The 14295-nt window shown below is 40.2% G+C and overlaps 1 protein-coding gene across 1 annotated transcript; it reads right to left on the reverse strand.

The window, feature by feature from the left end:
• Nucleotides 1-297: 297 nt before the first annotated feature.
• LOC6579506 (monocarboxylate transporter 10) lies at nt 298-13534 on the reverse strand. Its single transcript, XM_002005365.4, has 3 exons — nt 12786-13534; nt 1697-3597; nt 298-1629 (listed from the first exon to the last, which is right to left on the reverse strand). The coding sequence occupies exons 2-3, from the start codon at nt 3588-3590 to the stop codon at nt 1472-1474; spliced, it is 2052 nt and encodes a 683-aa protein (XP_002005401.2). The 5' UTR covers nt 3591-3597; nt 12786-13534; the 3' UTR covers nt 298-1471.
• Nucleotides 13535-14295: the final 761 nt, after the last annotated feature.

The following is a 14295-nucleotide window of genomic DNA, read 5'->3' on the forward strand; positions in this document are numbered from 1 at the left end:
ATGGTCTTGGTCTACTCTGGTTACGCGATTGCCAAGAAATGCTAGTCCAAATAGTTCCTGTTGTCTGATTTTTGACTATTTAGATTTAGATAATATTCCATGTCCAGAAAAGTAGACATAAATGTCTAGTCTTATAATTTCTTGCTATCGTCCATATATCTAAACATTTTCCAACAATCTCAAACTGTTTTAGTTCAAGAAAATTGTTAGCAGCTCTGAAATCAATTATATAAAACGCTTTAAAGTAATTTTGATCAAATTTTGTATATTTAATAATAGAATAATAAAAACACAAATTATTTTCATTTTGTAAATTAATTAAATGTTTCATTTTGTTGTAAAATGTATATAACTTTTAAATAAACTAAATAGTGTACATAGCTCTACTATACGCGTTGGTATGCTGTGTTGTTTGTCTGCTCGCTGTTTATTGTTCTTTATAGATATGATGTTATTTAAGGTTTCTACACAGTATCAGTTGATAAACATGAGTATGCATATAACTATTTGTCTATATCTATGTGTGTGTGTGTGTGTGTGTCTGTGAAGGGCCAACGTTTTGTTTGCTTTTATAATCAGCTAAGGCGAAGCGTTGACAACGGATCGCGGAGTACGGCTTGGATAGTTGGGTGCAATGACCCAACTGCAACAACAACAATAATCAAGAGCAGTAAGTTGTGTTTCTGTGTGTGTGTTTGTGTTTGTGTTTGCTTGTCTTATAACTAGAAACTTACATATGTACAAACTATGTAACAAGTCTGGGGCGGGGCGGGGGAGCAATAGCTACCGAATAGAGTTAGTTGAACTTCTTAAACTAAACAAATGCAACGTCGTCCTCTCATCTCTCTTAACTTGGCAGTCGATTTGTGGCCCAGCCATAAGCTCAGCTGCTAAATATGATATAGGTACCAACATCATCATCATCGTCTTCATCAACATCATTATTATCTTGATCGTCTTCTACGTCGTTCGGATCACACTCAACAGAGCGTCTCACACTTATGATTGAATATATATATATCTATAAATTTTTAGTTACAAATTGATCAATCAATACTAAAGCTTAATATATGTGTGTCTATATATGTATGTGTGTGTATGTGTATGTTTAAATTGAGGCGAGGCACTCGATAAAGCAAAAGGCACAAACATTACACTTAGAGTAAGGCTACTTAATCTAGATCTAGACAAATACGACGACATATCAAGTACATGCTTCGAGCAGGCATTGAGCAGCTATAGCAATTCGTACGACTTGCTGCTGCTGTTGCTGCTGCTGCTGCTCTCACTGCTTTTTTCAGTTACTAATTCAGTTGCTTTTTCAGTTACTGTTGCTGTTGCTGTCGCTGCTTTCAATATCTTCAACAACATCGAGTGATTGGCAATTAGTGTTAAACTAACCACTTAATGGTACAAATGGGGCGCTATCAATAGACAATTAATGTTTGGGCATTCCATTGTCTCTGTCTCTCTAGGCTGCTGGAGATAGTGACTCGTTCTTGGCATTGCGCTTCTGCTCCCAGCTGGATATCCAGGACAGCGGATAGCAGAGGAATGCAGATAGCAGGATTAGTCCACCAGCAAAGTAGAAGGCCACATTGTAGCTCTCTGTAGCTGCATACAAGGCACCTGTTAGGGCAGAGAAAGAAATCAAATCAAATCAAGTCCAATTCCATGCAGACTCCTCCTCTCTTACCTGCTATGGGACTGCCTATGGTGGCAGCCAAACCCTGGAACAGCATCAGGAAGCCAAAGGCATTCGTCAGTTTCTCCAGGCCAATCAGCTCGACGGCGATCAGTGATCGCAGCGCCGAGAAGCAGGCGATGCAGATGCCGAAAAGCACGGCGAAGGCCCATTGGGTGGTGGCATTGATGACCACTCCGCTGAAGATGGTGGCCAAGCCGCCGGCGGTGAGAGCCACATTGTTGAGCCAGAGCGGCTTGACGCTGGGGAAGGAACTCATCGAGCCGCAAACGATCCTAGCGAAGGTGTTGATCATGCCGATGCCGGAGATAACGGAAACAGCCGACTCCTTGGCCATGCCAGCGTCAACGGCGCGATCCGTCAGGAAGGAGAAGGGCACAAAGAAGCCCATCATGGTCAGGAAACCGCTGAAGGCCAGGCACATGAATGCCGGCGACTTGAGCAGGCTGGTGTCCAGCATCGTGGAGAGTGTGCGACGCACTGCCTCTGGGCAGATGCGGCAGCCCTTCTGTCTGTCCTCCAGCATGTCCTGCTTGGTGGGCAGACGCGTGACGGACATGTGGTAGGCCAACGAGGTCTGCGACTGATACTGCGGGATGCGGGTCAGCGAGCCGGTGAAGAAGATATCATCTCTGTACATGGGACGGGACGAGGACTGCGACTGGCCATGATGATGGCCGTTCTGATCGTGATGGCCGCCAGCGGCGCGTTTGGCCAAATCCTGTGGACGACGCCCGGAAACGGTGTGTCTGCGTGCCTGAATGCTGACGGGCTTGGCCTCGGTTTCCAACAGATTATCGTTCTCAGCCTCCTCCTCGTTCTCGCCGACTGTGGTGAGTTCCTTGTGCAGATTGAAAGTCAGCTGCTGTGGATCGCCGTTGGGCGTGGTGGGCTGCGACTTGCGCAACTGTTTCAGCTCCGTGCCCTTGCTGCCCTGTCCGGACGGACGACGCTCCAGATTCATGCCCTTGAAGATCTCAGCAGCCGTTGGATAATGATGACGCTGCGAAGCGCCCATGTAGGTATTATGTGCCGAGTTGGGCATGGAGTAGGCGAAGCGACCCTCGGGCAGCGGCTTGGTAAACGCCGCCTGATGCAGCTGCGGGGTGGGAGCCACCGTGCTGCCATGGCCATTGAGCTTGGTCTTCTCCTCGTCGACGACGGTGCCGTCCTCGGTGACGCCCAGTGTAATGGGCTGAATGGGACGGAAGGCGAGGCCGAAGATTGCGCAAGACAAGATCATGACGCCTTGGATAGCCAGCGTCATGCGCCAGCCGGTCTTCTCCAGCAACAGATCCGTGAGGGGAGCAAAGACGAAGGTGCCCACACCGGAGCCGCAGAGGGCCACACCTGTGGCCAGGGCGCGCCACTTCTCAAAGTAAAAGCCAATGATGACCACAGCCGGTATGTAGACCATGCAGAAGCCAATGCCACCCAAGATGCCGTAGACCACAAACAGGAACTCCACGCTGGTGGCGAAGTACGAGAGGCCGAAGCAGATCGCGCCGAAGATGGCGCCGGCAATGGTCACCGGACGGAAGCCAAAGCGATTGGCCAAGGCACTGACAAAGGGTCCGGCCATCAGGTAGCAGCCGCTCAGCAGCGACGAGACGAAGGTCACATAAAACTTGCTCACATGGAACTCCTTCATCAGCTCCTCCTGGATGATGGCCGAGCAGAAGACGATGCCGTCGATCACTGTGCAGCAGAGGAACGAGGCAACCATGACCACCCACGCCCAGCCGCTGTCCGGTGGCACAACGACCGCTGCCGTATCAATCTCCTCCTCCTCCTCTTCATTATTCTTGTCCGTGTCCGGATTCTTGGACACGAGAGCATTGACAGTCGATAGTTCATCCTGGGATCTGGTATGCGGTGTGGGCATCTTGCAGCTGCAAAAAAAAAAGTCATTTCAATTTTTTAACACTAAAACAATGCAGATATATAAATTGATAAATATTATATAAATTTAGTTATTAATAGAGGGATATATGTATATGTGCTCAAATAATTATTATGCAAATGGTATTTATTTTGTTGTATTTTTTATCAGCCGAAGAGCACCCACACAAATATTCTCGCATAGCCTTCACACAGATTGCGTATACGCCCCCTTGAACGGAAATACACTTTCCCTTTTCAATGTACACAGCATGGCGCTATATATTATATATACATATATGTATGTATGTAAGTATGTGTGTATAATATCATATTATGTTTATAATTAGTCACGTGTATTTATAACACATTTGTTGTTTTATGCCTATCTCTATCTCTATCGCTATCTCTATCTCTATTTGTATCTGCAGCTGTTGAATGTATGCGTATCTGTATCTTTGACATTATTTGTATCTGTATCTGTATCTGTATCTTTATCTATGCTTGGCTTTTGTTTATTTCAACGACGTCAATTGTGGTGTTATATATGCGTTTTGCTGGGGGTGGGTGTCAAACGTCAACGTCCTCCTCCACCTCGATGCCAAAGCCAGTGCCAATGTCAAGCGAACAATAACGACAACGACAACAACTGCGTCAAAAGCTGCTTAACCCGATCGCAATAAAAAATAAAAACAAATGTAACGTTTTCTTTATTTTCCAAAAATATAATATGTGCTTAAGCTGTTCGTCAATTTTCCAAGCACTCCGACATGACAATCTTTGACAAATTTCCTCAATTTTTCGCAAATGTTTTCCGTTTTTTATTTAATCTTCTTTGCTTCTGTATATAGATGTAAGAAATCTTTTTGTATATATTTAAAAATATTTATATATTGTTTTTTATGTACTTTTAACTGATTTGTTTTTTTTTTTTTTTTTTTTGGTTCATTTTCTTTGCACTTGCGCGGCAAAGCTTACGACCTTGATTCTTTATTTTTGGCCTTATCTAATCTGATCTGGATGCGAATACGAATGCATAGGCATAGGCATTTGGGCTTATGACCGCTATAAACGCAAAGTACTGCAACACTTTGTTGCGACACATTTATTTGGCTTACAAAATGTTTGCGCTGCCTGAAAAATACATTGTGAAATGTGGATTTATCGGACAGTAGCCCAGTACATATATAATATATAATAAGCCCACAATTAAGATATTAACGACATTTGTAAGGCATACAAAATGCTTTTAATTGTTTAATGAAGAAGATGAGTTATGATGCTTAAGGCTTAAAGACATCATATATAATGGCTTGCTATAAAGATTTTCTCGACTGGGCTTAAACTTAGTAATTTATCATAAGCAAGTTCTTGAGTAAAGATGGTTTAGAGTTTATTTCTCATAATAAGAATGGGAAAAGAAGAATTCAAGGAAAGTAATTCTGTTTTTACATATTTATTACTAAGAATTCATTTCATATTATACTAAAAAAACTCACGCTGTATATCTCAGTCGAATCTCTAAGCAGCTTATCTTTGCCAAACATAAATACAATCAGGGATGATTATACTTATACAGTTGATATTATTTATAAAGTTATAATTTAATTACTACAAGTATACGATTTATATACATAAATATTAATATTAATTTATATATATATGTATATGTTATATATCATATATCATATATTTCAATAAACGCCTGTCATCCAGCTCACTTCAAATCATAAGGCTAAATCCCAGCCCTCATTCAAATCCTCCAATCCAGCCATATATTTGGGCTAATCATATGGCTAGCCTAGATAAAGGCAACACCCAAACTGGCTAAGATTTACGATGTCAGCAATTTGTCATAGATATTCGTATAATGCTAATGAATGGCCGCTTTACACAGATTATTTAACATATTCGTGGCACTTGACAACCCTGCTGTTTACCGCATGTACAGTTATTTATTTGCGGTTTTGAATTGCTCATTTTATTGCCTGGCAACCCCGGGCGTAAATGTTTTCTAAAAAACAAATAAAACCCAGGCGATTAGCTGCTGATTAGAGCATTGTAAATTGTTTATTGTCTGCTAAGTAGCAACACCAGCGATTCGTAAACTATAGAATAAACTGAAATGCAGGGCATAAATCAATTGATTCAACCAGATTTGCGTTTGACCAAGATACGGATTTGTTGCACCATCATGGCCTAAACACCCAGATAAGTGTGTCCACTAAGGCCACTTGGTAACCCAAATTCGGGCGACATGTGACTTGCTTCGACCAATCTATTCGATTTCCTAGATTAACCCAATTTATGGTGCATCATATAAGACTATATACATACATATATACCATGTTGATTGTGCTTGTGGTGGTTTAAGATAGGCGTCGTCGAAACCCTTTAACACTTTTGTTTATTATGCAATATTATTATTATTGTTATTATTGCTGGCGCGAGTCTCGTATTTCATGATTGCTTCTTCTTTGTTTTTATTTTTTATTTGCCCAACGGTCAGGCCAAAGTGTTTGCCGGGCGGTAGGAAACGGCTCAGCACGTTGCCCGAGCGAAGCCAGACAAGTACTACTATTGCTGCTGCTTCTTCTTCTTCTTCTTCTTCCTGTTGTTGCTCTCTGTGTCTACTCCTAACTGGCTTGCAGCTAACCCCAACTATAAATAGACCGTTCGTTGTCAACTTGTTGAACGAAATCGAACCATTTGGTTTTTGTGCAAAGTACAAAACAACGACTGCGGCACAGGAGAACGCGCCCAGTTGCACAACTCAGACAGACTGAATCCATGCCAAACGCAAACCCAACACCAGGAATACCCTCTGAGTAAATATGAGATGTGCGTAGCAAGCGGGTGTCTATGGAAATTACACCATAATACTTGCATTTGTGCGCCAAGTTGATTGGTTTATTAAAATAAGGGATTGGTTACTTATATACAAGTATTTTGTTTTTTTATTTTTTCTCTTAGAGAGCATTCTTATGTCTCTGGCTACTCTCTATCTCTCTTTACCATCCTTTTATTTGATATCTACTGTCCCTCGACTCTCTGCCTCTCTCTCTCTCTCTCTCACTCTCTCGATGCCTATTGAAAATTCATTCTTTCTCTCCCTCTACTGGTCTTTTACTCGATACCTACGCTCTCGCTCTCTCTATTCTTTCGTTATTATCCTTATCACCTGCTCTGTCTCTATCCCTCTCTGTTTTAATCCCTCAGATTTATATAACCTTTTAGAGAGTATCTGCTAGTCGTGCACTGCCTGTTCTGTAAACAGGCTTATTTTTTATTTGCACTGCCGTGGCGCTGGGTTCGGCGGCGTTTCATGTCATTTATGCCACACAGACACTGCGTATAGATGCTATGTGGCATGGAGCGGAGTTGTTGTCCTTAGCCTGGTTGTAAGCTAATCCCGCTGTGAGCAAACACTAGCGTCCATCCATCAGCTAAAGTAGCCCGCTTGCCACTGCAGACCATGTCCGTCCCCATCCCTGTCGCCTTCTCCATCTCCTTCCTCGTCCCACCTTCGATGCCTGGTTACAGCTGTTCAATGCGATTGCTGACAGCTCTTAAACTGATGCCCGTCGATTGAATTAATAAATATTATAGGTGACAACATATGGTTACAAAGAAATGAGCGAGAAGGGGAGAGAGAGAGAGAGAGGCAGCACTACTCAGGCAGACCGACAACAAGTAGCATTATTGCTTTTCCCATTGCTGGGTTTTCCTTTTAGCATAACTGTGCGTACATATGTAAACGTATCTATGTAGATACATAGATATGTAGCTGTTAGCATTTCTGTGTCTATCTTATGCGCCCTCTTTGTTTGTGTACTTTATTTATATCCGGCTGTCTCTTTTCCTCAAAACATGTGGTATGTGCGCGTGTGTGTGTGCGTGTGTTCCATAATTTGTAGCTACATTAAATGATTTTCTGTTCAAAATATTAATTAGCCAATGCTTCTGTTTGAGTTTCTTTTTGGAATGCCAACCTGTTGTCAGCGCCCGTATAAGGCCACGAGCTACAATAGCTGTTTCTTGTTTTTGGGCGTGCGCCACTCCAAAAGTTGGCCCAAATTATTTGTGAAACATTTTAAAGCAACTGACGGCGCTTGGGCTTGCCAAGTTCATTGAACGGCCTTTCACCCAGCCACAGCCACAGCCACAGACACAGACACCAAGACAGCGTCAGAGCACGAGTCAGACTCTTAATCAGAGTCAGAGTCACAGTCATAGTGGATGCCAAACATTCATTCACCTGACTCACAGTTTAAAGTCCAAAAGTTGCGCATGCGCAGAAGGTGACGGAGATTTATAGACGATTTTAAATGAATTTATTATCAGACATGAGACATCTTTGGCTAAACTTGCGGTATTCATTTCAATTTTCAGCAAGTGATAATACAGCGAATACTGAATATATCTAGACATATACATATCTTATCTTTAAATAAAGTTTTGATTTTTTAAGAACTAATTGTTACGAATGGCACACTTAAGGCTTAAATTAGAATTTCATCAAAAACTTCCTGACAATATATGATATATATATATATGATATAATATAGTGATTGAAGGTTGGCTGAAAGAATATCAATGTCATGTCTGGCCGACCCATATCAATTCTTCATAATTGGTTCACATAAATGAGACATCAAAGCGGAAATGGAAATAGGCATGGAATAATCAAGGATTGATTTCAGTTTGGTATTTGATTTGGATTATGCAAACTCATACTCCAATCTCTTGAATATTTATCAGTAATTATCACAAATGTGGGACTCTCTCACTGATGAGAAGAAGAAGAGCGCATAATAAGCTAAATGTTATCCCATTAGAGATCTTAAATTTGTCGAAATTATTCAATATTATCCAGATATGCTTAACAAGATCATTTAATTACTTAGAGTTTCAACACAAATCAGTTAAGGAAGTTGAATTGAATTTTTTAATTAATGAAATGATTGAAGAAACGTTTAATGAATTTATATTCTGTATAATTAAAATATCGATATAGACATAAATATCTATATATGCATATACATATATACACACTTTTATCCTAATATATTAATTATCTTAAGACTAAAGTTCAACTGTCTGCAAATGAATTCGAGGTCTGGTATACTTAAGATAGTTATTTCCTTTCGTTAACAGCTGTGCGGCACGTTGCTTATAAAGTTTATAAAGCTTATATATTGTATGTAGATTTATAGTATATAGCAGATGCGGGACGCACTTTATCAGCTCCAGTTACTGTTGTTGTTGTTGCTGTTGCTGTTGCTGTTGCTGTCGCCACTATCGGCATGAAAAAAGGCATGTCAGCTCTTTGGTGGCACTACCAGTGTCAATGAACAATTAGTGGAGCGATCAATGGTCGCCTGGGTCTCGTAGAGCCCCAAAAAGAAATACATATACAAATCAAATGTGTGTGTGTGTGTTTCAGTGCCCGAGCACTCTTTGTCGGAAGTGGAGCATGCGATTCAAAATCAATTAACATGTTCAAATTATGGAAAATTCAACTAAGTTTGGCAATTATTTGTTCAGATGCATTCGAGGGGCGCACAAAGAGAGAGAGAGAGGAAGAGAGAGAGAGAGAGAGAGAGAGAGGGGAAGAGAAAAAGAGAGAGAGTGTGCAAGAGAAAGAGAGGGACACTTGTCACAGATTTATCAATGTAAATTGATTTTTGATGGGGTTATCAGCACGTGACTTGAAGCACAGTAGTACTCACGCACAATTAAAGAGATACAGATTTATTGAGAGCTATAGATACTTTTACAGCCGCAGATACAATTGGAGCTGGAGGTGCAGATACAAGCTGTGCCCCCGTTGCTCTGACATTGGCACCTAAAAGTTTTCGAATTTACAGCAAATCTGATAAGATCTTAATACAAATATTGTATCTATATATATTTACAAACCAGCAGCAATTGCATTGCATACACATTTGAGTGGCAAAGAGAGAGCAAGAGAGAGAGAGGGATAGACACATGGAGACTTGACGCTGATTTCTAAATGGAAATGTATTGTAAATTGATTTTTGACGAGGTTATCTGCAAGTGCCTTTAATCAGGCGCTTGCCAAGCTTCAATCACAAACAGTAAAAGATACAGATACATTTACAGGCACAAATACAGATACACGCGCTGTGCTCCCCGTTGTTTTGACATTGGCGCCAAAACGCTTTCGAATTTACAGCAAATCTGATAAGACAGAAATGTTAAATATTATACTCTTATATTTAATCACAAACAAGCTGTAAACCTGCATTTGTGAATTTTGAATTGTCATCCAGCTACTCGGAGCATAAGCTTATCAACGCTATCAGCTCAGCTCAGCCCTAATCAACTGCAAATATGTAAATATTTTCTGAACTGATTAACGTAAAAGTTTCGTTGTGGGGCAATAATATTTTTATTTTTTCATAAGATGTGGAAAGATTTATTTTGTTATTTTGTGTGCACTCAATTTATATAAATGTATGTATGTATATATAGAAATCTATATGTATTTCTTTAAGGTTCCACACGCAAGCGCGCTGAGGCATATCCAACGAAAAAAAAAAGACGCTTGGAAAAACCCGCAAGAATTTTGAAAAATAAAAAAAAAACTTGAAGCTTGAAATCTCAGTTATTTGGCAATGAATGATTGACTGACTGACTGAATGTCTCTATCTCTCTCTTTCTATCTCTATGTTGCATTGTAAATGCATAAAACTTGTTTACTGCAACACAAATAACTCAAATATATATAGATAAATAAATATATATATGAACAATCTATACTTAATAAATACCTATTCCATGCCATTTGCTACTTAGCCTAGTTGGCTTTTGCTTATTAATTAATTTAATTGAAATATTTGCCAGACACATGCCACAATTAGTATGTAATTGGGTGTCTTGGTATATTGAGAACGTTAACGTATGAATCAGATTCAGAATTGCTATCTATATCTGTATCTGTAACAGTTTTAGTGGCAGCTTCAACGTCATTGGCAGTTCTAATGCTTCTTGAGATCCTACTGACGTCATATCCATTTGAATTAACAATCTTTGTTTTGGTAAGAGATAACTAAGGTTTCATATTATATATTAAGTAGAATAATGGTTTTGTTTATTAAGCTGTCATTTTAGCTTTCATGTATTTAATTTGTAATTCTTTTCATATGCATACATACATACTATACTATCTGCATGACATAGTTAAAAGATATGAATTTTTCTAATATATATTCATATTCAAGAATACATTTCTTAGAAGAAACACATTTCCTTGATATAGCTATCAAGGACAACTCATATTCAGCAAGATAGGACACCTTTCAGTCGACTACAACTAAATTTCACATAATCTTACATATATTTGTTCTTTATCTTCAAGTAGTATATTATATTATAACATTTATTACATCCGCACATCTGGATGAGTGCTTGCTTTTAAATTTATTAAATTTTTTATAATCTTTTGTTTGGTTATCTCTTGAGTACCGTTTGCTTTCTCTCTGTTATATATTCATTCACGAATTCTATTCCCCCGCGCTTGCCTCGTGTCGATGACACGTTTCCCACTAAATACCTTTTGCTTTAATTTGTGTAGGTGATATGCATTTTCTTCTTCTTCTTCTTTTAACTGATTATGTAAATGATATAATCGCGAGATGTCAATAACGTATCAACTAAAAGTTGACTTGATTTTTTCTTTTCGTTCTACCAAGCAACCGGTTTGAAAGGAAAGTCAAGAAGTCGCTCCCAAAGATCAAAGACAGAGCAAAAGGCCTTGAGCAAATGCCAACATATGTATATATTATTTTATTTTCTTGACTTTTTTTTGTTTCCTATGCTATTTTAGTGGGATTTCTATGGGTGAGTCAGCGCACAGTCATGTCTGGATAAGCATAGCACTCGCAAAAAAATAGGTAGAAAGGGTGTGTCGCTCTTTTTTTTGATACCCTGAAAATACTGACAAGGAGAGAGCAAAGTATATGCATGTTGACCAAAATTATGTAAGGGGCAAAAGTAAGAAGAAGAATGTATATCTCTACGCCACATATTTCAAGTTCTCTTAATAAATTCGTCTACAGCTTACGCAAATCAGCCTATCAAGAATTTATTCCATTTCCAGGAAATTGATTAAAGCCGATATCAAATTTTAGTCGTTGGCCTTATCACTTTGGGGGCACTAGAACTGCCCAATTTGATATATTGATATTGTTAATTGAGCACTACATTTATTGGACAGCTTGCACAATCTATGCAATATCGAAAAAGGAAAAAAACTGCAGGGCATTTTCCAGTCGAGCACTCTCAACTGGCGCACTCTTATTTGCTTTATTTTTATGCCTATTTATTTTTGCCTAAAAACCGACTATAAAACAATTTTTGAGGTTTTTTTTTTTCAGTTTCAGAGTAATTTGTATGATAATTGTGTTTGGCATTAAGATAAACGTGAATTACTTGTAAGAAGGGGTTCTGGCCAATTAGTTCTTGGTAACGCATTTGCATAACTATCTCACGTCTTTCTAGTTGTAGCTGTTGCTGTTGCTGCAGCTGTAGCTGTAAAAATATCGATCTAGACTTAAGCTGATTTTCTTCTCGCTTGTTTTTCAAGTTCAGGAAAGCAAAAACTGAAAAGCAACATCGAAACGAAACAACGTCAGCGAAAAACGCCCATAAAAGGCACACGAAAGCCGTTTACGTGTTAACGTGTTTCTGGTTCCTGATTCCTGGTATTGGCATGATGACTCTTCACGCCAAAGCCAAAGAAGACGGCGACGACATTAAACTTACTTACATATGTATATGTACATACATATATATCTACATACATATATTAAAGTCGCGTCGCGTCGCGTCGAGTCGCTCTGCATCTTTGCTTGGACTTAAAGTTAGAACATTAACAATTTGTGACTAAGTTCCCGGCCGGTGTGTGCGGAGTCTCAATTGAAGTTGCTGCCAGACGGCGCGACGTGTGTTGTTGTTGGTTGTTTCTCTTAGCCAAAAAAAAAAAAAAAAAAAAACTCGTTTCTGGCCCTGGCAGGGGCGGTGCGGCGAGGCGCGGTCATGTGACACAGGCATAAGGCCAAGTCTTTTTAGCCATTCATCTGTAACTTGGCTGTATACTTGGCTGACTGCGCGCGCGCGCATTTCTGTGTGTGTGTGTGTCTGAGTGTATGTGTGTTAGCCCTCTTGCGCTTACCTTTTGATGTTGTTGTTGTTGTCGTTGCTGTTGTGTTATGTCTGGCTGTTGTGGCGTCTGTTGCAGCTTTCAATTCGTTGAGTATTTGAGTTTTTTTCGTTCAAATTAGAACCCGGTCGCGCCTCTAGTTCTTGTGGTCGTATTTGCTTGTTTGTTTTTGTATTTTTTGATCTATTTCTGGCCGCCTAGTCGTGGGCAGTGCAAAGAATTTCTTATGCGAGAAAGCGAACGTGAACCGCAGCACAGCACAAAAAAAAAGCGAAAGTTAACTGTAAAAAACGCCTCAATTTAGAAACCGAGCCGAACGCAAGACGAGGAGAGCGAACGCGCTTATAAATACTTCTAGTATATGTATCTGTATCTGATTATCTGTAGCAGTTTAGCAGCTGTTCGTACGATCCCCGTGTACCGTTCTCTGCAAGTACATGTGTGTATGTGTATGCTTCTATAGGTATATTACTCTTTGTACATATGTGTAGCATATGAAATGTGCGACCTGCCTCCGCATGCGAACGGCACGCGTTTCAAATAAATTCGTTGGGATTCGTTTTAAATAGATGTTCTATTTTGTTTTATTTCAGTTATTCTGTGTTGTTGTTTTTATTATATTTTGTTTTTATATTTTATTTCGTGTTTTAAGCTGTTGTTTTGGTATTCTATTCTCAGCGGCGCTTTGGCGCTTTCCAATACGTAATTGATCGCGCGCTTACCGACCGATCCGAGCGACTGACTAAAGATAACTAAAGGGAAATGGAAATGTGTTGGCAGTATAAACCACAAAGCAGAAAGCAACAAGAGCAATAGCAGCAGCGGCAGCAATAGCAGCAGCAGCAGCAATAGCAGCAGCAACAGCAGCAGCAGCACCAATACAAACACACAAGCAACGCAAAAACAGTACGCAGCAGGCTGCTTCGCGATACGAAGGCACCTTCCCACACGCTCGGACTCACAAATACGTGCACACGCACACACGAAGCATGTGTTTTTATTTGATGTTTGCATGTGCTTGTGTTTGTGTTTGCTTTCGGCATTTTGTTGTTGTGCTTCGCGCGTTCTTTCAAACGCACATTATCAGAGAACGAAACTTTGTCGCCTCTCGTCCCTCCGCCTTAAACCGACCACCTAGCCCAACTCTTTGATTACGCTCTACGTTAACGTGCATACGGCGTCGTGAATGAAAATGACACAACAACAACAACAGCAGTAACAGCAGCAGCAGCTCCAATAATAGCTTCAACGTTAGCCAACATAAAAATGTTACAACAACAACAACCGGCGAAACTAAAAACATGGCGTGCTGCCCAAGCAGAAGACTGTGCGCATGTTTGAGTGTAACTGCAACTGTGTGGGTATATGATGGCTGTGCGTAGGGTACTTGATGAGACGAATTTTGCTGAGAGTGTAAGCTCGCTCTCTCTCTCTGTCTCTCTCCCAGCCTAGCTCTCTAACATGTGGACACTCTTGCCATCGCCCTTGCTTTCGTCTTAGCGCTTGTCAGACAAAATGGCCT

The sequence above is a fragment of the Drosophila mojavensis genome, unplaced genomic scaffold (assembly GCF_018153725.1).
Source record: "Drosophila mojavensis isolate 15081-1352.22 unplaced genomic scaffold, ASM1815372v1 contig_80, whole genome shotgun sequence".
In the NCBI taxonomy this organism is placed as follows: Eukaryota; Metazoa; Arthropoda; class Insecta; order Diptera; family Drosophilidae; genus Drosophila; species Drosophila mojavensis.